A 25,839-nucleotide genomic window follows, 5' to 3' on the forward strand; every position below is an offset into this window, starting at 1 on the left:
CCAGAGGAAAAAAAAATTGGGCCTGGGAAGCTGTAAATGTGGTATACGATTTTGTAAGGAATGCAAGATTTTTGTTTTGTTGATCCAGCGTGACAAAGATTTAAGTGGCAATGACAGTAATGGAGCTTGGGCTCTTTCCTTACCGGCGCAGTGCTTCATACTTTTAAAGAGTATGACCCACTAACCAAGCAGAATCTAGGAGGTGAGGGTAGCTGGGGAACTGTGGGCTACGTGCTGAAATTAAACACAAAAGGATGTAAACAGGATGTGTAATTAAGACACCACTGAGCCAGACATTATGACTGCTGTATGACATAACACGCACATGAGTTGAACAATCTCAGAGAGAGCTTCTCTCGTCTCAAACAGAAAAAGAAAGAGCTTCCAGCTCTTCCTCCTCTGTCTCCCTCAGTACTACGCTGCAAACCGATGGGAAGAATTATTTCAATTTGTCAGACGGAAAGACCCAGGCTCCTTTGCTGAATGTGGAAAGAGGCAGCCATCAAAACGAATAAGTTCGTTCTGCGGAGATTTTTTCACCTCTTAATACAATAGGAAATAAGTATTAGGAAATAATGCAGCATTTCATTGGCATTTCTTATTGCTGCAGCAAAAGTGCAAGCTGTGTTGTTTTCATTTAATAATGTGCTAATTAAAATACAATTCTTACAGAAGACACAATGTCCAGAAATAAAAGACAGCTTTAACCAGAAAACAGATTTTCCTTGTTTTTGCAATGCATACACTAGACATGCATATTCCAGCTTTTTTTTAATAACTTTGATTAGATCCTGGAGGAAGCAAGAATTTTGATTTGTTTTCCCTAAACACATGACAATTACTGTTTTATTACAGGAACACCACTGTATTTTCTTGAAGCTACCTTACTATAGAAAAATTAATGGTCCCCATTTTTATTTCCTATCTGTTTAAAAATGTTTTGTACATTCATAAACGAGATTCATGATGCAGACAGTAGATAGTGTGAGACAGTAGATAGTGTGACAGAAAATAACAGCATGAGGATGTCTGGATAAAGGCCTAAAACAATTGCATCTGGAAAGAAAGACTGCAGCCTTTTAAAGACAAACCATTGTTTCATATGTACACCCAATACCTTCACATACTAGTAATTCAGCACCTTTACCTTCCAAACTCTCCCGACATTTTTATCATTGAAATTTATTAACGTTTCAGACTATTGATCATTTGAAATCGATATTATTCAAGTGCTCATCAAAATGTTAATAGAGCTGTTCTGCTTTTAAATGTAACAGAATGTAATGTTCATTGCTACTGAGGCTCAGAGAATATTCTGATATTATGGAACAGAGCACAGACAGCAAGCGTTTTATTTATTTAAAAAAAACAACTGTGCTCTCCGTTTCAGTTATTGTATTATGAACTTTACAATAAAGTTACAGTACTACATGGAGTAGTATGACATATTTATACTCATTAGTACATCTTCTGGGTTTTCTTAAAAAAACTTAACCAGTTGTTTTTATCGTTTTAGTTATCAATTAAATACTTAAAAGTGAATTATCCTGCACTTAGTTGGCAAGTGAACATGTGAAGTTTTAAGCCAATGTTTTTAACTGGCTGTGTAGCCTCATGTCTGTCTAAACTATTTCCCCCCTCTGACAAATGTCACCAAAATGTATTTCTTTTAATTATAGCAATTTGAAACAGTAAAATTTTATATTCTCATTGTTCTGTTTTACAAGGATCCTAATATAATAAGGTTCAATGGTGTTTTAAAAGACAGTATGAATGTTTAATGTTTAATTTAAAAGAGATAAAATGTACTGTAGCTTGGATTATAACTAGCATATCATTTGAGGTTGAAGAATGAAAGTTGCCAATGTGCAACAATGTTTTTACATATGTACAGAACATACAATATTTAAAAGGTTGACAAAGGTGAAATTATAAAACAGCACAACTGGTAACGTCATTCATCCACAAATTTTTAACAGCATCATCAACCACTGCGGCAAAACTTCTTCCAGCATATCACAGTTGTAGTTTTTAACACTGCCACTGTTGCTATCTTATGCATATAGTAAACAAAAAATGCAGAAACAACCCAGCCACAACGTCAAAATCCCTCACAAACTGCTACTAAGACCCTAACAAATGAAAAAAGAACCTCCCCATTGTTGTGACAGACCCAAATGTAAGAGCTCAAACAGAAACTAAAGTAAAACGTAGATATAATTTAAAGCTCAGACTTCTTTCATTGAAGTGGTAGCAGTACAGAAACAAACAGGCTTCTCACAAGTAAAATTGTAATGAAAATACAGACACTTACAGTAAGACTTTTTGGCTATGTACAAACCGAAGGGGTCTATTTAAACCCATAATTGTATCATTTAATTTCAAATAATGAAGAACAGAGCTGCAAACAAGGTGGGGGTAATCTGTGACTATAGCGTATTCTCCCCAAAACCTGTTCAAATGAAAGCGGGTATTCGGGTATTATTAAGGAATACCTTTTCTGTTGGTGTGGTTAAAGCCTCACAATTTATGTTCACTTACACTGTCAGCAAAAGTGTGTCTTGTACTATATAATGGTTTTGTAGCCCAAAATCGCATTCCTTGTGTGCCAGTCTTTTGAAGGCATTTTTTTGTTGTTCCTCTTTCACAACAGAAATATAAAGTTTCACATTATACGTGCTTAGGAATCTATCTGGTTTGATTCAGAGTAACATTTGCCAGCAGTCTAGACTACTGAATCTCTGCAAGACTCACAGGCCATTGTCTAGTCTTGATCCAGTATTTTGATTCCTACACAATCAAGTATGTTCAAAGCTCCAGGGCATGGGTAGTTTTTGTAAGTAACACAGGTGCGGATATTGGATATAGTCACTTTCTTCCTCTGTTTTCAAAGTTCTTATTTAAAAAGGCCAAGGTGTTCAGTAAATGAAAAACGTCTGGTCTAATGCATATCATGTGTTGCCCTGATTAAACAGGAAAGCATATAATTGCAACATTTGTCTTTTTATTTTGCAAGTTTAGTATTAACTCTTCAACAGCCGCACCACAGTACATCAGAAGCAGATCTGACAACTCCAGTGAAGTGTTTAACATTGTGATTCATCTTGTAAATGTTTATTTGTAAATGCCCCATGTTATTATAGTTTGGTAATGGTCACACATCATCAATGAAAACAAAATCGAACCTTGCTTAAAGTGCATTACTAAAAAGATAATTACATTTGATAAAAATACAACACAGTAACAATCACAAACATTCCACCTCCCTGTATCCCTTATTCAAATAATCGAATTAAAGGTTATACATAAAGTTTATATTAAAACCTCCATGTATGGAAAAAGTATTGTATTTTATTCTACGATTTACACTAATTTAAAAGTGTAAACATTAGAAATTTTAAAGTGACAGAGATTTAATTAAGGAACAAGTTAAAGGATCACAAAAACGTAGAATGAAATATTGTGCAAATTGCTATTAAAATGGTTTCTGCCCGCTTAAGGTTGAGGGAACATGACGTTTCAGGACGTTTAAAAACTCGTTCAAAAACGTAATCATCGGGAACACAAATTTGGGGTGACGTCAACCAGAATTTTGACAAAATTAGCTAATAAAAGAGCAAGAATCAATCACGTCATTCAGCAAAATTCAAGGCGTAGGAACTGAGAGCAAAATTGTGGATTATACTGAAGTTTATTTGCGTAAATGTGTTGCAAAGATACGTTTTAGAGCGCTGTTGTTCAGTTTATTCAGCGTTCAAGAAAACAGAGTTCAAAGATTTCTTCAAAATATTTGAAGGTACGTATATTACAGTTTCTTGCATTTGCTGCTGTTAACTTCTCTGCGTCCGGATAAAAGAATCGCATCGGAAACGCTATACGAATCACGTGTTTAAATAGTTGTGATACAGGTTTCTCTGTTTTACCAAAACTGGAACATATCTTATGTTATGTTTATTTATAGAGTTATATTTATTGATATGATTACTACAAGCAGCACAAATACAATTTGAATGGTTAAATGTTGTCAAGTACTTTATTTTGCGTGTGCATTCTCTAAATGTCGTTTAGTTACAATATTATACATTGTGAGGTTTTTGTCGTTTTATTTTGAAGGATCCCTTCGGAAAAGCAAAATATAACGAGAGCTACAGTGTGTTTTTGTAACGTGATTGTGATTTCACAATAGCTTTGATATTTGAAACTATCCGTGTGCATGTTATCTACAGTTAACAAAACTGAGCCACGATTGTTCATTTGGGCACTCTTGAAGTATCGGAACGATTGACCTTTCGTTCAACTAAACGGGATATATCCAATTTGAAAAATACGTGTTTCGGTTTGTGGCAGTGCTTGGTACTTTGTAACAAGAATCCCCAGCATGCTGTGCTACGCATTGATCTGAAACAGTCGCCAGAAACAACATTCTTAGACGCAACGCGCAACCTGTTCCTGTATAAATGAAATCATGTTTACTCGTGCGGTGGGCCCTGTTGCAGGTTTTGCCAACAAACACCTACTCTGCAATCTCAGAAAACAATTAACCCATTAACCCCCAATTGATTTTAGTAGCGTTTCCAGTGTACACGAAGAACATACAGTAGTTTGTGTTCTTTAAGGTCTTTTATAAAAAAATAAGTCTGTTCTGGGTGATTTAATTTTAAGGAAAGAGTCCCTGTTAAAATGACATCACCCTGAACAAATACTGTCTCTTAAAACCACCCATTCATGTCTTTCCCTAAGCTCCTGGATGGCTTTAAGAGTTAAAGTGAACTCCAGGTTCAACTCTTGTCTGGCATTAGCTGTTTCTAATTTCTGACACTAATGTTTTAAACCTGCTTCCAAACTGAAAAGCAGCACTGTTCAATGATAAGCAGCTGTTTGTCTGTCTGGCAGAAACAGCTTAAATGGATGTCATTTGCCAGCAAATCACTATATTTTAAATCTCAAGTCAAAAAGATTATATGCTTTTCAGTATTATCACTGGGTTGTTTTATGCTATAAAGGTTTTTTTTTATTAAAAAGTAAAAATGGCAAGCATTTCTTATATGGGCAATATTTGTTACACTACAATTAGTACACAGATTTTTTTTTCACCTGCATCACCTGCATACAGAAGACTAAGCAACAGTAAATTCATACCACTGTAAGTCCACAAGATTATCCAGTTTCCCATATCTGTGCAAACGCAGAAAGTTATCTGAATTGTAGAGCACTGAAAAGCAGAGTCGCTATCGCCTATATTAATGTACTGCAGGTTTAAGTGTCATGATAAAATGATAACTGAACAGATTCCAAGCTGATGCATGCTTAAAGGCGTTCCATTTGGAACAGCAAATTTTTCTATTTTTCTGTAGCGGTGAGCAGTGTCCTGTATTGGAGTTAAAATACGAGAGCTGCCTGCTTTAAAAGGAATTGATCTCAAGAATCCCCTAAAAAAAGATGTACAGGAAATGCTAAGTAACAAGAGACAATAAAAGAAGAAGGGAAAAAAATACTAGATTTAATGAATTTCTCATTGAGCTCCTGAAAGAAGACACTGCTCCTTTTAAATTCAGAGATTCCTGACAAAATTGACTTCCTCTTTTTTTAAAAGCTGTTCTCGTATGAACATACCTATTTTCTGTCTGTGTGTGATTTTTACAATATACAACCAAAGATTATAGGTTGACTGTTCAGTGACATCATGTGATAATTGGATCATGATATTCCAAGCACTGTAAACTGTGTCACTATGTCTGGAATTCCATGATGTATCCTGTAATTGATTAACATGATTTATTGCACTCCCACATGCCTCATGCCAGTTTTTTTAAGGAAATTCCAGTAACCTCACTGTATAATGCTTCTGGAATTCATAAACAGTGTGTAACTGTTGTAAGCATTGTCTGTCTAATGCCAGGCACTAGACATTTACAGTGTAACAAGGCTGCATGCGGAAGAATAGTTCTGCAAAAAAAAAAAGCCTCCGTTTTTGTTTAAGCACATAATACAATTAAATCACAAAGAAGTTTGTACCCTTATAGGACTTCATTCAAGATATGTTAACAGGAACTCCATGGACTCAGGGTTTAGACAAAACTCAAGTGCAAAAAAGAAAGATAAGGCAAGCTAAGAAGACAAACCTTTTCACCAAAGACAACAAAAGACTAGGTCAGTATTATTAATGAATAAAATCAGAGAAGCAGAGTTATCTGTGGAAGTCTACTGAAAGAAATATCTTAGTTCTTACAGCTCTGCATGGAAAGACAAATTCTAAATAGCCAATAGGATAGAGGTTTTTTTGCCCAATGGGTACATCTGCAGTTAAGTACACTGTGGTCTGATGCTTTTGTCACAGTGGGGATTTCATATATTCTTGAAACGTTTGTGAATGAAGATGTAAATGCAAACAACGTAAAAAAAAGGGCCAGTGTTTCTTTTTGAACATGTTTCAGTTCTTCACTAGTTACTTCAGACTATTGTATTTCCTCAGATGGTTGTAGTGTTAGACTCCTCTGTTGTATAATCATTACAACTACTTTATACAAATTAATAGTATAAATATGAATGAATGAAAACATATGAGGATCACTACATTTCATTAGTTTTTATGTACATGTATTTGTTTCATAGGTACTGTAGCAAATCCAGGATACTTGTTACAGCAAAAACAAATGTAGGCAACATGCTTTTTCCCCATTTGTAAGCCTATAGTTCAGTATCTTGTACAAATGACATTAGTGAAATATGGTACATCTTTTCTCAGTTTAATTCTGTGAAGTATTTTTATAGCCTTGCAATGGTTAACTCGACATCCTTCAGTTCCAACATCACCTCTCACCCACTCATGTTCATTTTTTTGTAAAACTGCTGCAGACCACTGTTACACTAAACACAACCAGACCATGAGAATGGACGTATGGATTTGATATATGCCACCCAGGCTGACATGATTCAGGCAGCAAGGTGTTCCTGCATTATAATAGTAAATATAGAATTATAAATATTATATTTGTACGCTCTGCTTTTTCTGCAATTTTAGGTTTTTTGCAAATGAAAATAATAATTTGGTCAAAAAAGGAAAACCCTTTCCTGGCAATTTTTTCCTTTTCTCATTTTGTCACAGAATATTAGCTAAATATTAGCAGACTAAAATGCCTAGGTGAATCTTAATTTATTAAATATAGCTTTTCAGACCAGCATATTTAAAGCTCATTCCTGTTCTCAAATTAATGATTGTTGATGTTCTGCATTTGAAAAGCAGGTAATAATACTAAAAATCTTTAGTAGGATGTAATGTTTTTTTTTTTAATAACCACAGTGCCAAAGTATGAGAGAACTGATTTTTTTCTCTGTGAAGTAAACAGAAGGGAAATTCAACATTTCAAAACTGGATTACACAAATGAGATATCATTTTTTTTTATTATTTGAGCAACATCTTCACAGGATTACTTTTTCGTCTTCTGATTAAAATAAAAACATTGGGTCTTGTATTCCAAATGCTTTGATGTCAAAATGTCCTGTACTTTTGATTTTAAGAATTATTTTTTAAAATTTTCAAACAAAGTCTAATTATTTCAATGTTTCACAATCCCAAATCTATGAACATCACAACACATTGCCACCTCTTTCACTTTATTTTTTAATAACTACATGGGACTTGCTCAAGCTTTGATGTGCTAGATCTAATAATTTGTTTCTTGTAAATAGTGATTTGTGTTTTCCATTTACGTTTATGCCCATAATGTCAAAATATTAACCAGACAGCTCTAGGAATGGAAATACACTAGGTATTTTAAATATTTCAATTTGTATTCATGTACTTATGAAGTATTGTTTTAAAACTGCTCTGATTCAAATACTTTTGCATCCATTTTTTTTAGCTAAAATAAATGCAACTTTCCGTGGCTTAAACAGACTATTACAACCTTAATATCCTGTCTGTTGGGTTGTAAGGATCTGTAGCACAAACTAGTGGGCTAGTATTGAATGCTTCGGGTAATGTAAAATATTTCTTGCTCAGGGCAAAGCTTTAGGCTAAAGCTTTTTAAGTATGGCAGAGCACAAGGTGAGACTATTCTCTTTTCCCACAACATCATTTTAAAATGTTATGGCTAAGTTCTTACTGCAGCTGTGGTATGAGGAGCTCAAAGTCCTAGTCCTACATGTGAAAGGCAGTTTTGTCATTATTGTGATAAGAAGGACATTGTATGGAATCTCAGAAGGGAAAATTACTATCGATACGATGAAACTTTATTATTTAGAAAGATAACTGCTTGGGGACGCCAAGAAAGTATACTGTAAATTCAGTCAGAAATTAGAGAACTTTTCCCACATACATCAACTTCATTATATCTACTGATTAAAAAAAGAAACCATTTCTGAAAATATTAAACTAAGTTGAAACTGAGTGCTACACGCTTTGTACAGTAAATTTCATGCTTAAAGTGGATTTAAAATATATCTTACTGGTGTGATAAAGATCAGTTAAATGACCAGCATATTGTTTAAGTTATATTACAATATCATCTCTACAGTACTACTTAGCCCTTATTAGACCAGAACTGTATAAAATTCAGGGCAGCTTATACTAAGCTAAGTAACTGCGTTGCAAGTCTATCAGGGATGTGTCTGCACAAAGGTTTAAAGCTTGGTGAGAGTTGGGAACTGAGAACATTATACAAACATGTGTGCAGCTTTGCCAATTACCTGACATTGCCTTAACAGAATCTTCTGTACTTATTCTCATCAGTCAGGCAATACAAAATCCTCTCTGACGATCTGACAGAGAGTGAGTGAGCCATGACATGCAGCAGCTCCACAGTTTTTTTAACTTATTTTGAACGTAAAAAGGAAATCCAGCACTGCACACTGCACCTAATTTACATACAGTAATATCTTTATGCTCTATACAGGGAACATAATCATGGCCATTCATTCCTCTGTGCTTGGTAGCAAATGCTTCACCTAAAAATATATATTACATTAAAACTGTTTTAAGGTGTCCAAAGGGTTATTGCTGGGCTGGGCACAATAGATCCTTTGATATTCCACAACAAATTAGATTCTCCAGGGGCTTTCTCTGGCTTGTACAGGGCTGTTTTGATGAGGTGTTGGTGAAGTCAGTATGTGTACATACAGGTTGCCTGTATCCAAGGCAGGGGCACCTCAGTGCAATGATAGCAAAGCTACTGTGTTGTACATACTGAGGGAAATCCCCCTGTAGCAGTGAGAAGAGCCCAGGGTGACTGCTGCTGCTGTGCCTCTGACTCAAAATACAACCAGAGAGCGCAACAGAACGAATGGGAAACGAAGAGTATGAGGTATAATTTTTTTCCAACGTGGAAACTGTATTTATCCGAGTACGTGTTAGTACAAGGATTATTCACTTGCTCAGAAGAATATGTTTGAGTATGTGTGTTGGTGGTAACATATTCTACAATAAGCATTTTTTAAATAATCTCTGGGATATTGTTGTCTGTTTTGAACTATGGAAATCAACATACTTAAAAAAAAGTTGTGACGCTTTCTATCAAAGTAAAATTGTCTTATGCTTGTAGTCAGACTCTTCTCCCATCTACCTCTGCTCTTTCAAACCATTCATTTTCTTTTTCTATCCTTTTCACTGCTCTTTAATTAATTAAAACCTATGCACTACCAGAGTGTATTTTTATCAGCCCTCAGCTGCTTAAGTGTCTAGAAAAGACCAGGCAAGCTTCTCTTTTTTTCTTTTTTTTTCCCAAGCAACCCAGAGCAAGTACTTGCAAGGGTCATATCTTTTTAATTATCTTTTCTCTCTTTGATTAATTATTCCGTCTGACAATAGCGTGTTTCTAATGCTATTCACCTGCCTTTGATGATTGACAACTTTTCTGTCTGATTCAAAGCAAACAGCTGCTGCCATGATTGCCTAGCAACCAGGAGGTGATGGATGAGTCCCAAAGATGGATGGCTACAATAAATCATGTCTCCTGCTATAAAACTGAAAAAAGGGATAAGAATAAAAGAGCACAAAAACAAAACCACCTTTTTCCTGTGACAGAACCTTACCTCTATCCCCTAATTGACCCAAACTACATTAGTTTATTGCCTTTTCTCTGTTATTCATGGTGGCAAAAACTTAAAAATGGCTTTCCTCTTTCCTCTTAGTGTATTTTCCTGTGACAAGGTGTGCTGCCAAGCTATCTGCTTCTGTCCCGAGTTCATAATGGATTCTAGAATCTAAACAATGAGACCTACTGTAAAGCTCAACCTAAAGTAAACATAGCTCAGATGTAAATGGGGGTGGGGGTTGATAAATTTTACAAGTAGTTGTATAAATCATGACTTGTACCTTTAATTTCCTTTCAGAATGTCTGAGAATATTGCTACAAAGAAGTTCTGGAAATTTATCCATTCTTTATTAAAGTATTCAACAGGAGATGTGAGATGCAACTGTTTTGATAAACAGAAAATAGTTTTCCAATAGTTCTATTACAATTGACTAGTTCAGAACACAGAAAAAGTTTTCAGAACTATTCAGTTGAATCATCTGAAACAAAAATATAAATTTTACAGCTTAGCTTTATATCAGAAGAAGATATAAATGGTGTCCACTAGTATCATTGTCAATATTTAATTTTCCTTCTATAGGGAGTAGAAATACTACCTTTTAAAAACAGATTTTTTTCACATTTATTGAAAAACATCATCTGTACAATTGTTTGTTTAAAACCCTTTATTTTTTAAATAAACTATTTTCTATAAAAACTTATTTTGCGTTCTTCTCGGCACAAATGATTAAAGGTCCTTCTGAATTTGAGATTTGAAGAAACGGTGAAATCTTAATAGTTGACTTTACCAATGGGGGTTCACCATTAGGTGTGGAAAACAATAAGGAATAACTAAACAAGCAAAAAACTAAGGTTTCTTTTACCTAATTAACCCCAGATGTTACATTCCTCTTTACAGCTTTGTCTCTTCTGCCCAAAACTGTTGAACATTTTTTACCTAAAAAAACATGAGTATCAACCAATCTAACGTATCGAGATTATTAAAATTGGTTTTCTTAAAAGCCCCCTAACCCTCCTTTTTTTACAAAAAAAATGGCAAGGCAGCCCCATAATGACCGGCCGGTATCTGGTAACAAACAACTAGAAAGCAAAGCCATCCATCAAATGGTGCACATCTAGGCCTTCCATTCCATCCCAGCTCCTCCAAATCTCAAGTTACAGCTTTACACGGCAAGTCTAAATAATATTCAAAATGATAAATGGCACCATAAGCCTGATATCCATCATCAATCTTTTTTTAAGAAACATCCATCTTCAATAATGCACGTTTGAATCATGTGAAACCAAGAGGGCCCAGATTCATTTACACAACCCCCAGCAAGCTGCTGAGGCTTTGAATGATACCTGTCAGCCTGTGCACTCGCACGCACACAGAGACACACACACACACACCACCCCCCTCTCCCCAGCTCATACTCGTGTCACCTCACACACAGGGGTTAGGGAGTGCAAGAGGCAGAACGTGATACAGAGTGGTGTAACCTTTTCACATAGGCACCCCTTTCATCCCCCCTCTTCACTGAATCCCCCCACACACACCATTTCTGGCTCCCCAAACCCAGCCTCCCCACCAGGTTAACAACCTCAGAATCTGCAGCGCCGTTTCACCAACTCCTCACTAAGAGGAGAAGACAGCCCTCGCACAAAACTCTGCACTCTTTCCTGCTCCCTCCTTCTTTGTCTGGCAAGGCCCATTTGATAAATGACACATGTCATTCTGTCAGGAGGAAAGGGTGGGTCAATGATATATGACTCTGCTGAAAAGGAAATCGACTGTTTGGCATGGTGCAGCTATTCTCCACCAGGATTCGGTTTCAGGACTCCTGAAAATGAAATCTACGATGTTTCAAGTGCACAGTAAGGGGCAGGCTTCATGTGTGACCCAGGGAACAGTTTCTCTTCCCCTATTCCCTGCCCTTCAGATTTAAAAAAAAAAGAAGGAGAAAAGAAACAAAATGATACAAAAAAAAAATCCCTTGCTTGTGATGTGGGCAGTTGTCTATCAAGTCTACTTGATACAATGATACTAGTATTTCAGATAAAACACATAGGCCTAACATAGACAAATGGCCTTAACACAGACTGTAATTCAATAACCTAAAATATATCCCGGAAAATCAGATTTTTTCTTTTTTTTTTAATTCCCGACCCACAGCTTGACATCTGCGGAGTACATTTAAAGAAAAAAATGTGTCAGACGGGCGTGATCACCCCCCCCACCCCCCACTCCCCTTCTCTCCCCCCTCCTTTTCATTAAGCTCACTGGCAGGGTGGCACTTCTGAACCTCATTACGGCGAGAGGATTTATGAAGCTGAACCCAATGGCAAAGAAAAGGCATCTGTCAATAATTGCAGGGAGCTGCACTCACATCTCAAGAAGCTTTGAAATCTCATTAAGTATGCAGTTATCAGGCATAAAGATCAAAAACATTACTCAACTCCGACAGAATCTTACGAAGGAACATTAATTAGCAACAGGCCTACAGTACAAAAACAGACTTCCTCTCACACCTGCCTGGCCCACGAAAGGGGGGGGAGCAAGCAACTGCCCCCCCCCCCCCCCCCCTCCCAACTACCACCACCACACTTTCCACACACACATACTCCAACCTCCCCCCCCCACCACCACCCCTTGCTTTTTCCTGACTTATGCTGCCCTCCCTCCCTCCCATTCCAAACAAAAAAAAAACAGAAAAAAATAATTCTCAGCATCTGAGACTGATCAAGTACATGAAACAAGGGGGAAAAAAATCAGCAGAGACAGTCTTGGCGGTGAAGAGAGAAAAGGAAGAGGCTGTCAAAGTTGAAAAGGATGTCAGCACTGGCCCTGATTACAGGGGCCTATACAGTTCCCAAACCTTTCATCATTACTGCCATCAAAAACAGACTCCGTGTCACAGATGGGATGACTGATGGCTGCCAGTCTCGCTCAGCCTTGCCAAGCCCGTGGGGGCCCTGCTGTGATCTGGCCTGACAACAACAGGCCTGACCTCGCAGTGAAAAGAAACCCAGGCACGGAGCCCGATCCGAAAGAGACTCAACACACAGCACAACACCTCCCCCCCCCTCGCCCCCCGATCAAAAACACACCTTCAGATCATGTCAACGACGCACAAAGATCACTCAACCGGGCCATATTTCATTTTACAAGGTTCTAAACCCAGTCGCTGACCTTTACAACTGCCCCCAGCACATGTCCTACAGAAACAGACTCTGACTTGGAGGAGTGGGTTACAGAAGGCCGGAAAAGAAACCGAAGTTGTTGAATAGTACACCGTTGGTTAGAAACAACTGACCAGAAATGGTGGGTTAACTTTTTTAAAAAAGGTTTCAGACCAAATAACAAACTGGTATTTGTTATTCACTTCCCTGTATCTAATGGTTAAAAAAGTGGGTGCAAACCGGTTGTCAGCTTTATACGTCTATTAGTGTTTTATTATGACTTCAGCTTACAGAACCGGAACAGTGCATTGAGTATTGGTCTTTTGGTAACACTACGATGTGACTTATTTATTTCCTGTATAATGCAAAAGTACTGGCATATTAAATACCAAACTTAATAATGACATTATGTTCTACTCGTTAAGCGAAATAACTCATAATCATTGATTAATTGAATAAGAATACCCCCCAGAGGTAGGAAATTACGCTACTGAGAAAACGGAACGTCCTTCTATTTCAACATTTAAGGATCTCTTAAAACATCTGTCATCTGCTCTGCATAATATTACATGAACTGTTACATTTTTTCATTATGTATGTGCAGGCTTTTGCAAAGTTTTAGTCTTTTAATTTTTACTTGGTAGAATTCCATGGAAGAGCTGCAATAGGCTATTGTTGTTTTCGATCAACAGGGCTCATCTATAGCAAACCATATACCTTCTAGCGAAGTTTATTTCTGTAAACTGATAGTAAAATCAAATTTATATCTAATAATCTTTTTGTGTGTGTCTTAAGTAAACAAGCACTGTCCAGGAAAGGCCAGGAAGCGAGTTAAAGCCATTCTTTACTAAACAAACAGGGATGTCCACCTTGTCTTAATTGATAGAACTGGACACCAATAGTGAAAATTACTGAAAAGTAATCAATGAAGGGGCAAACAGGATTTTTAAAGGAGATGCATTGTCTTCAGTAGCCAACGGTGCAATAAATGCAACTGAAACCTGAGACAAACACTACAGCGGGGGTATCCAGTCCTGGTCATGGAGTGCCAGTGTGTCTGTAGGATTTCAAGGTCTCTTTAAAATAGCAGCACCTGAAATGCTGGGAGAAGCTGTTACATTGGTCCAGCTAAGACAGTAACCAGCTGATTTAGCTCGTTAACAGCAAAGATGGAACAAAAACCCGCAGACATGCGGGTCCTCTAGGACCAGGATGAGCCAGACCTGCGCAACAATGTTAAAGCGCACCAGCAGAAATGGGCTACTGACTTGATAACAGAGGATGTGCATCTTGACGACAAATGGAAATCTGGTTGAAATCCTAAAATTAAGAAAATATTTTAATCTTAATCGTAATAAAGCCTTTAATGTCTTTAGAAAAGTTTGATGACATCGGTCGAGGAGATCATACTGTACATCGCCAGTCATTACGTAAACCGTAGGACACACTGGACAAAGGAATTTTTTTATAAAGTAATGAGTGGCCTACCGAGTTTTAACTTGAAAAAATGAACTGTTAATGCAGTAAGCATCGCGTCATTAAAAACTCTTTAAAAAAGAAATGAAAGGTCTTTCTGCATGGTCCAAAACACAGCAAACTGGCCTGGCATTGCTAGGTTACCTTGCTTGTGCTGCTTTCCACCCAACCCTGTCGCAAACCCATTTCACTGTAATCTCTTCACAAAACAATCTTGACTAAAGAAAAGAGAAAGAAAAGAAAGAGGGAGGATGCAGGCTTGTGAGCCAATTTACGAAATAACTGCTGATACATCAGTTATTGACTATTTCACTCCCCCTCATGATAATGCTCAAGGCAAAACTGAGAACAAAATGACAGCATCAACCGCACGCAATAAACTGTGGCCCTGGAGAGCAGTGAGGCTCTAATTGACAGCTGTCAAGCTAATGGGAGCAATGACAGAAGATTCTGGAAAATTCTGTTTATTAACTGGAGATTCTCAAGAAACTTTTCCCTCCTCTCTGGCTGTTATGTTCTCTTTCTCTCTCTTTTTCTTCTTTTTTTTTCCCTCTTAACCCCCTTCATTGTTGTTCACTTCTTGCAGGAAAAAAAGCAGAGGACGGCCATAACTAATCATTCTGTCAGCTGGCTGCTAGGGAGAATCTCTGTCCAAGAGAGTAATGTGTGGCAGGTTTGTAGGGAAGTATAATCCAGAAAAGGCTCAGCTCAAGTACCTCTGTAGGTGGAACAGGCTCAGGGCTACTGGCTACTGACTGAAGCCACCAGTAGCTTGCATGGCTTATTGAGAAATTGCAGATGTCCATGCAAGCAGGACAAATGCTTTCATGTGAAAAAGGCCAACGGAAAAAAAAATCTCCATCCATTCTGAGTTCTCAGATCTGCATTTTTCAAGACTCATGCAATTACAAAGAATGTTTCTGTGGTATTATCTTGTGGCATTGTCTATCGTATTATAAGTTAAGACTGATTTTTTATTTGCTCTCTTTGGTCCTATCAACCAGTGTTAACGAAACCAAAAGTCTCCACACACTGAAAACAATTGAGCAGTTTTTGTTTAGCATCTCCAGGTTTCCACCTTAATTCCCTACAACTCTCCCCTAAAATAATGAAATCTGAGCAAACATATTATGTGTTAAGGGCTTTTGTTTAGTTTGTACTAACTAAAATGTGAACCGTTTAGAGCAATCATATCAATAATTTTCATCTATAGCAGCAATGTTTTAAAGCCACCCTTACTCTGGATAGAGTGTGGGCCTGTTACACCTTAATATAACATTTGTCCTAATTAGATGTTAATCCAGACTGGCAGATTTCTCTTAAAAAGTGTAGGTCTTACAATGGCATAGTTAGACAATAGTTTCTGATGTTAATAAAATACATATTTTTGTTTGCCTAAGTGAGTTTGCCTGGTTTTAATCAATTAACCATGCATGTTAAACCTTAACTGGGCATGTTATAAAGAAAGCAAAATGTATTCTTTATAGTAAAAGTAAAAGTATCGTATTACACACTCCTATTATCATACACCTCAAAGACAAATGATTTTAAAATGAGCCAAATCGTGATAGCACTTTCTAAAGTACCTAACACCTGTACTCTGTCTCACAGTAAAAATAAAAAGACCACTTTGCAAAGATTTCATCTTCTTTTACGGAATAAACCTGATTTAACTGCTGCATTACTTACACTTGCTACATTCCATTTTTGGGGGAAAAAAAAAGGTTTAAATGCAAGATGCTCTTATAATTGTGTAATCAAATGTTCACTAGATTTGGTCTTGTGGACTTTGAAGCCCCCAAACAAGAAATTGTGCTTTCCGTGCTGCTGGCTCTTGAATGGAGTGTTCCTTTGCAGCCCAGCTAGACAGAAAGAATTTGTGCACCTGCCTGTTATGTCTCCTAGGCTGAGCACTGTTGAGAGTTCTTTGTTGTTATTCTACTCCAGACCATTAAAAGCACCCTAATTCCTATGACATGATTATCCAGGTACCAAAGCCCATTTGTCACCTGCAGCAGAAAATTGAGTTAATGCACAACTAAAGGCAAGCAGGACTGTGTAATATCAACTTGATTACATCAAACTAGCTGCAAACCTAATTCTGCTGGATGACAGTGCGCGGAGCTTGTCATCTCCAATCATTAAAGCTGTCAGGAATCCATCAGGTTTACAGCTAATTAGGTGAACACTAATGAAGCTGGCAAAACAACTTTTCTTTTTATACGGCTGAGCGGACCTTTCAGTTTGGGGGAGAAAAAAAAAGAATTTCTCATGAAATTCTCAAGGTTGCTAGGGACTGGATTTCCCAAAGTTCCTAATCAAGCCCCATCGTCTGACATCTTTTCTTGCTCTTTCCATCACTACAAGGCAATCAATTTGTCATCACTCTTTGTGTGCCACAAAGCAGTCGTGAACCTTATAACTTGCAGCTGTGAGGGCCGGCACAAGGGGGGGGGGAAAGATTACAGGAAGTTGCTGTGACTCAAAATAAAAACCCTCTCACAGTTCACTTATTTGTCTTCATCCACCCATCAACAGCATAACTGCTTTATTTTTTTCGTTCCTCTTAAATAAGTAGCCCTTCAGTCATTCTTCATCCCCATATCCATTAGGCAAAAGCATTTGATAAAGTAAAGCCTAAGCCAGCGTATGGGAAAGAATGAAAGCACTCACTCTGCCAACTTCTGATTGACCATTAAGCTATTGATGAATGTGCCTGTCAGGGGAGAGACAATCAAATCAAATATGAAACAAAGTCATTTTGACGGGTCATTTTGATGGAGCAAAACCATTCTTCCATCTACTATTAGTCTTAGAGTTAAGTTTTCGATATGAGCTCTGTCTGTGTAATTCCTAGAAATGTTATAGCATCCGCTAAAATTATTCCTTGTACTGAAAAACATAAGGGGGTTTGTTATTCTTCTATCATGTAACCATAAACATTAGAGAGAGGGCACAGTGGGTTCGCTTTATTGCAGACACTTCTAGTTCACCAGCTTGAGTTTATTTTGAAGGATTTAATTGGGGAGAAACAAAATGTGTATATAAAAAGTACAAAAATGCAGCCGAAAGGTGGTCCCATCAAACCACAAAAATAAAAACAAAACACTGTGTAGAGCGAACTTTTTTTCTTGAAAACCTGCATTTTACGGTTGTTAGCTAATCTAGTTATTAATCGATCAGACAAAAACTGCTTTCTGTGACGGTTTAATATGGAATTATTTCGTGATCTGTGAGCATCTCAGCAGCAGCTTTTATGAGGAATGCGTGTTGCTGATATACGAAAAAAAATTTGAAACTCACGGCTAAAGTTACAAGTACTACTACACTATTATTTACTTTTCTAAATACCGTAATGAAGCACAGTTAATTATGCAGACATGCGGATAATAACACATCAACTACTCTATCGACAATAACTGTTTATGAGTTATGTTTTTCACAACTGGTCGGTAGTACACAAGTTCAATAGCCCAAAGTGAAACAATACAGACACAATTAAAGCTGTTTTAATGGTGTAGTTGTCAGAGCAGACGTGACGTCACGTAGGCCGGCGTTGCCATGGGGAGTGATTTATTGATGTTTATCGGGAATGAATAGATCAAAGGCAGGCCAGATGACAGGCAATCAATCAGCCATCAAATCGGAGATGGCAATTGCCCATTAAACCCTCTTCCAATCCACATACTCTCATTGTCGACTACAAAATCATCTTTAGCTAAAGTCTTCGCAGACTGAAAAAACCAACCCAGAAACGGGGCGAAAGTTGACATTTTGTGATCAAATGGTTTCGCACAAAGGCCCCAAAGTGCACAAAACAACTGCGAAGGCGAGCATCAAAAGGATTCATGACAGTCAGCTGACATAAGAACCCTTTTTTTCTTCGCTTCTTCATAGATCTCTAATTCATCCAAGTGAGTCTGTGAACCGAAGGAAAAACGTGGGGGAGGGATGGAGGTGCCACTACAAGGGAAATATCAAAACTTCCAAGTTAACTTTACAGGAATATGCTAACAGTTCCCCCAGAAGCCTTTCTCGTTCGTAAAAGCCAGACCAGAAGCGAAACGTATTTCATCTAGTAGTGAACTTCGGGGACAGAAAAGTTCACACAAAAAAAACCCGCAACGTCTCCTAGTAATAACGGCTCCAGAAGATTCCCAAGGACCCTTGTATCTGTCCTGTTACAGCAGAGAGAGGAAAAAAAACTTCCGTACAGCAATCATCCCTATGTACTGTAAGCAAGCGATCGTACATTTCCTAAAAAGTACAGAAAATAATGGCACGGCGACGAGGCAGTGTCATCAGTGCCGATTTAATCACATGTAGCGCAAAAGAGCAAATGTAAAGCGAAATCGTGCGGCGTACCTGCTGCGCGCCTGGGCGCTTGTTGTTTCCTCCGCGGCATGCTTGTTTTAGGGTTTCTGAAGAGTTCCTCTAGCCGCCGTGATTCCGAGCTGGTCCGCTCCTCTTTGATTGCCTTGCTTTCATACACGATACCTGGGGCGCTTTCAGCAGGCTGGCATAGATCGGCAGTTTTCAAACAAAAAGTCAAGACACTGAAGAAAAGGCAGATCTGAAGGAGAGGCTGATCGCTCTCTCTCTCTCTCTCTTCCCCCCCTCCGCACCCCCCGACTTGGATATCACAGTGTGGAGACGGATAGTACAGTGAAAAAAGCTTCTGCCTTAGTGCGATCCTCACTCAGCGCTGGGAGCTGCAACAGGCAAGCTTAAAGGAAAACGAGATGATCGCGTCACTCAAAGTCTGCAAACAGGGGCAAACATCTAGCACTGTCACATTAACTCCTTGTACCTCGAACTGTTATGTCATGTGTGCACTACGCATCTTCTCACCGCAGGCTAACAAGAGGCTTTGATTAATTCGAGCTATTGAATTGACTTTCAAACCTCAAGTACGGGGTCTAATTGTGCAACTGTGTGTTTAATCTAATCATAACGCTGAAGGGTTGCGTTCCACATAAGTACTGTAGTACAGAGTGGCACTCACACATATGGTCAAAATAACAGAAACAGCGATGTATCGAAGAAGTATGCGCAAAAAAAATTGAAATATAGCTACGAAAGAGGAATGCTGATCACTTAAAAGCCATTCCTATACGAATGGTTGTGTATCTGCGTGTACGCAGGGTAGGTTACGTGTCTGTATGAATTACTTAGCCACTTCACAATTTTCCAAACAGCGTTGCTATTTAGTTGCATGTCTTCAAAAGGAGTGGGCGAAGAACTCGTCTTTAAATAAATAAACAGTATACTCACTTATTCAGGTGACTATCCATGTGCAATCTGTTCCCAAACAGACATAATTTGAAAAGCAGGCTAGTAGCCTATTTAATTTTGCTGGTTGCTGAAGCCATCAGATGAAAATCCAAGTGACTTGCAGCCCCCTTCGCGCTGTACTTGAATATCGTTTTCGATGTCACGGAAGGGAAGGCAAATATTAGCAGAAGTGGACAGAATTGCCTTTGATAGACTGGCTCACAGGGTTATTTTGCCCAAGTGCATATACAAAATCCATTTGAGAGCGGTCTGAATCGATGAGATACGCGCTTGATTGGGTGTCCCTTGTTGTAATAATGTACATCAGAAGGAGGGGATGGACCCTAACTGTGTTTCAACTGCTTTATGAACATGGATCAGCAGCTTTGCCAAACACTTTCTTGGCTGCTAATAGCACTTTTTTTCCCTTTCTTTGTGTGGCCGATAGTAGGTATTTAAAGACAGGAACAGCAAATCAGAGGCGACTTCCTTGCTCCAGATGCCGTCTTCGCTTAAAAAGAGTCAGGCAGAAATTCAGTAACAAACAATTTCCTTGTTTTTCTGAGCACAGAAGGGAAAAAGACCGCTCTCACTTTTTACGGTAAGATCAAAATTCGCCAAATATCCCCATCGTTCAAGATCTGGGATCATTCCAAATACATTACAGTTGCACAGATGCAGCCTCTTTGCATCTTACATAGGCGGGTTTTTCTTTAATGTATGTTCTTTTTTTATTTTTATTTTTCAAGTTAAGGAAAATCGAAATACTTTTCAAAAGGAAAAAAAAAAGGTGGATAAGTTGTCCGTATTTTTCAGATCGTCTTTAGGATAAAAACGCAACGGTCCATTCCCTGGGGGGAAGGCTACTGTCTGTGAGGGAAAAAAAATGACGAATAATTTCTTGCAAACAAGAAAATGGTGAGTTGTCAAATTCTGCTTCTCCTGCCAAATGTGTTCAATTCCATGCCATTGACATTTCGCTGGTCTCTTCTCACACTATAACAGTCACAGTTATCTGATCACAGCAGGAACGATCAAACCAAGGTAGGAAAGAGAGCCTTTGGAAACGAGCAGAATATCCGATCCCTGTGCTACTGCCGACCAGGCTTGTGTTGGGAAGAGAAAGAACTGACTTTCACTGATTCGGGATGTTTTTAGCCCAATCTCTCTCCGTGTGCCGCTATAGCATTGCATGCCGTTAGATCCGCCCAAACATCTGTCCGTCTAACCATTGGCGCATCCATCAGTGTCACAGTGGCTGCACATCGCAACGACAATGCCTCAGACATAACAGAGGCTGCGAGGCTCAATACGAATAGCTAGAACACTGTAACTTCGCCGAAAACACGGTAGACATAACAGTGACTGGGTCTTTGATCTTAAAATACACGGCGTTTTCATTTTCGATCGCTGTAAACTAACTGCGTCAGACATAGGGGAGATCTGTGCAATCACGGGTCTTTTTTTTGTGTCGTTTAAAAAGACGGAAATGTAGCGCTAGGTAAATGCTATCTGCTATATTAAACTATTGAAGAAAATATTTTTAAAAGACTTAAAACTACTACTAACAAGTTTCTGCGGACAAAGCAAAACTGTCGGAATGCTAGTTTGTTTTAATGTTTTGTAAATAATTATCGGTCTGAAGTAGAAACTTAAAATATCAGTTGTGTTACAGTGTGTCGTAATGGAGCCCATAAGGAGAAAAGTTACATGAAACGAGATGAACGCTACAATATTACTTTCTGCGAAGGCGTTGATGTTAATTATAACATGAACAGTGAATCAGTTGCTCCTTTAGTTTTCAGGTTTTGTTGTGTTACGGTGCGCTTTAGAACAGCATCAGACCCGATGTAGACCATTCCCTTATTGTCTAAGATCTAGGGCGGCCACACAGCCTGAATCCTATAATTAAAAAAAGAAACATGGAAACAAAAGGAATTATATCGTTCTTAAAATGCATCCTAAATATGCGAGCAACAGTTTGTTTCACTTGCCCTGTAAGCGTCTTAAAGAAAATCGCACCGTGAAAAACGATATGCACGAGAGTGTGGTCAATTAAGCCGTTAAAAACGATTTTTTTCTAACTGTACATGGATTCAAAAAGTACACTTCCGTAGGTCAATTTGTTACGATTTAAAAGTCGAGATCTTTTGAACTTAGCCTAGGTAAAAACAGTACTGTACACATAACAAATGTCTATTAGGATCCTGAATTTTTACTAAATCTGATGGCATACGTACGTTGTTATGATCTTTATAATGACTATTATAATAGATTTGATTTTTTTTTTTAATCAGAAGGGAATAGAAGATGTCCTAAGTTGTTCAGTCCGAATTTTCACCAGTCCTTTACAAATCTATTTACTACACCCTACACAGGTAGGAAATATCAGGAAATATTTTAGACATGTTTAATACTTTTTGCTAACTTCTTTAGTTATATAAATCACATTTTTATGATGGAGTTAGGCATGTTTCACCATGCTTAAAATTACCTGACTATATTTTATTTTCAACAATAAACACAAAGAGTAGTATTTGTCGAGGTGATAATTTTGGACAGAATCCAATTAAGAAATGTGACCCTTAGAAACGTTAAGGAGAGTGAAAGATTTATTCATTTTGAGCGGCGATACCAGCGATTTAACGATAATTACTGAAAAGTAGTGGCTAGAACTACAAACTGTTATGTGTTTTCTGGTATCGATAAACACATTTTTAAGGTTGTATTGCAAGGCATTGAATGTAAAAATAAAATGAACAATCACATGCTTTTACAATTTTGCTTATTCTATAAACTTTATTTTTAAGCTTAAAACTTTGCAATCGCTAAGTATTATAAAGTGGAATTTGTTTTCATCAGCATTCAGACAGATGTGTACACGTTTGTGTGAGAAGGCCAAGAACTACAGTGTGCTACAAAGTGTAGAACACTGTCATAAAATACAAAGGACTACACTTAATTGATAGTTGTGAGTGATTTAAATTGATATTAAAGATTATAATTTAATGTTTTGTTTTCATTTAAATCACCTCGATAGCACTTTGTGTAAGAGCGTGTTCTTTCACAGCGGGGCCTGTATCAGGTGAGTAAGAAGGGGGCCGTGTACAGTACACGTACACATCTCGTCTCATAGTACACTTGACATTATCGAACCCGTGTAAGTGTAAAACATGAACAAATAAATAAAACAGAGTAAAATGGTAAATGCCATTCTGTTCCCTGTTTTAGTATTTGTCAGCCAGCATGTTAACCGAAGGCTAGTTACAGTATGTGGCAGTGCTCCATATCAGATGTTTTCTGGTGGGTTTGTCGCTTAATGATAACTTTGAATGTCGAGTTGCAAAAATGAACGAATCAGCATATTCAACTCACCAGAAAGGAAAAGCTATAGCTACGACACTGAACAGAACACACAACTTTGATTTCAAGCGTTTATACCAGTCTTCTCATTAACTTTGCTTTTTCTCTTTCATGGTGTCAAATCTGAAATATGTAATTTTCATTACTTTTAATTTTCAGTCTCACGTGATCTCCTAAGGCAGAGAGATAGCCTACTTAATGACAACGTGATGAAAAAGTGGTTAATTGTTTAAAACCAGCTGTATTCTGTAAAGTTGTGTTACAGGGTGTACAGTATTAAGAAACTCGTGCCGGAAGACAACTTGCCTAATGTATGTATTTAGGCGATATATTTTAACTATGATCTGTATAATATTGAACGATTCAATAAACTGAACTTTTGAAAAAATCTTCCCTCTAAGAAACAGTATTGTATTTGCAACGAATGTCAATACACAAGAATGCTATTTAAATCGGTTAAATTAAGGTCCTGTGTTAACAGGTTTGTGTGTGTTTATGTATGTTCATTTTTGATCTCACAGGAAAGCTAAGTCCTGTAAAATGTTAATCTAAATTCTACAGCAAACATGGTAATTAATATTATTCTGGAGGTGTCCATTTGTGTAACTTAGCACCTATATTTTTTTTCATAAAAGCCTTAACACTTTGTTGTTATTTTCATTATGAATACGTTTGATTATCGTGATTGCTAAATATACTGCATGTTGCTAAGTGAAAGCGAAATTTTAAATGCAAAAGTAAAATTGAGAATAGCTGTCTAAACCGTTTGCTATAGCCTAATGTAAAAGTGTTTGACTGTAGTTTAATAAAGATAACTATTTTAGATTTTCAAACTTAAAATACTTTTTATTTAAATGAATTTGTAAATTGTTAATACTAATGGACAAATTTAATTCAAATATGTTGTTACAGTAATCTTTTTCAGTATTGAATTTGAATGAGCACAAAATCAAAAGATCACGCAACAGATACTGGAATATGTATCTGAAATCTCCATTAAGAGTTTTAAACTATAATACTATAATACTAACTTGCGTTAGACAGGGTGCCACGATCTCATAACAAACGTGAATTTTGACAAACCAGTTGTTTTACCTTAAGAATCCGTATCAAATTCATGATTGCGAAACAGGAAATATGGTCTACAGTATGTCCTGCTCATTCATTTTTATATTTAGTTAACGAATCACTTAGTCGTTGTTGCTCAATCCATCTCTGTGTGTTTTGGGGATGGAAATTAATAAAATTTGATTTAAGTATTTCCAAACTGAAGATGAGTGATGAGAGTAAAAAGCGTTTCCTAACATGATTTTCTCAATTGTTAGACTACTGATGTGTTCACTTCACAATCTTTCTCTTAAAAACACTTGCGCAATCACTTTCTGTTGATCTTGTAAGTTTAGAATCCACGACTTTCTACTGTATACATTTATCTGGATGAATGAAACCACACACCTTATTTTCAATATATACAGTAAAACGTAGTTGCGCTGAGGAACAATCTTAGGAGGTTATATATGTAAAAAGTTAGCTATCCTCAAAAAATACCTCTTCAAAGGTTTTTTTTTCCTCATTAAGTCGTAAGGCAGTGTCGACTGCATTTTACCTACGGAAAGCAGTAGCAACAGCTTTGTAATTTATTGCACAGGTGCGTTAATTTGGAAATACACTGGGTCCTAAAGTCCGGAAAACCAAACTTATTTACAGACAAAACGTACCAATGCAATAACTTCAGGCTTTAGAAACATAGTGATAAAAGCCGTGGTGCGATTCGACAAGCAGCAGCGTAACAACTGTACGTTTAACGGGAAAAAAAAGTTGAAAATAAATGTTTTAGTTTTCATTTTATTCAATGATGAAAGTGAACATTGCATACCATCTCCTGAATGTTAAGGGTGCATTCTTTTTTCAAAGCCATTTTGTTCAGCCTTTGCCTTTCAGAATCTCTTCCCCGTTAAAAATAAGAAGCTTTAAGCTTATAGCCTAAACTTATACAATCACATGTTTATTAAACTGAGTTGCCAGTTTATTTCTGCCCAGGAAGTACAGCCTTCGGGCATTAAGTCATTTTTATCTGTAGAGAAGTAATATAAAAGTGATGGCAATTATGCACAGTATTCAACGTAATATGAAAGGGTCCCAAGACAATAGTTTTTAATCTTTTTGTTGTACATTTTGTCAGTAAAGGGGACTTGTTTCAGGCTCCTGATGCGGCGCAGTAACATGGGAATGACATTGCTAAATTACTCCATTGCCAAAAGAAAAATATTATAAATGTTCCTGTCTAACCCCACCAATCAGAATCACTTTTACAACGTAAGATAATATCAGTTTTCCCCCAATGTGTCCGTGGAGGACGCAGACTCTTACGTTGTATATTAATCATATTTCTGGTATCCGATAAAATATTCACACATGGTAATTACAATACTTCCAACTTGTTTTGTATTTTAATAATATGTTACCTTTTAACATGATGCTTTTATTCAAGACGTCTTAAGTCTTTTTCAGTTATAACTCAATTTCCTATCT

General features: G+C 37.3%; 1 protein-coding gene across 1 annotated transcript in view; it reads right to left on the reverse strand.

The window, feature by feature from the left end:
- tshz3b (teashirt zinc finger homeobox 3b) overlaps positions 1-19,423 on the reverse strand; it is a 39,784-nt gene extending 20,361 nt beyond the window's left edge. Inside the window, exon 1 of the mRNA XM_088939172.1 lies at positions 19,036-19,423. Coding sequence (XP_088795298.1) covers positions 19,036-19,075 — 40 coding nt within the window. The 5' untranslated portion in view covers positions 19,076-19,423. The remainder of the gene's footprint in view (positions 1-19,035) is intronic.
- Positions 19,424-25,839: the final 6,416 nt, after the last annotated feature.

Source organism: Atractosteus spatula, chromosome 21 (genome assembly GCF_055471065.1).
Source record: "Atractosteus spatula isolate fAtrSpa1 chromosome 21, fAtrSpa1.hap1, whole genome shotgun sequence".
NCBI classification, from domain to species: Eukaryota; Metazoa; Chordata; class Actinopteri; order Semionotiformes; family Lepisosteidae; genus Atractosteus; species Atractosteus spatula.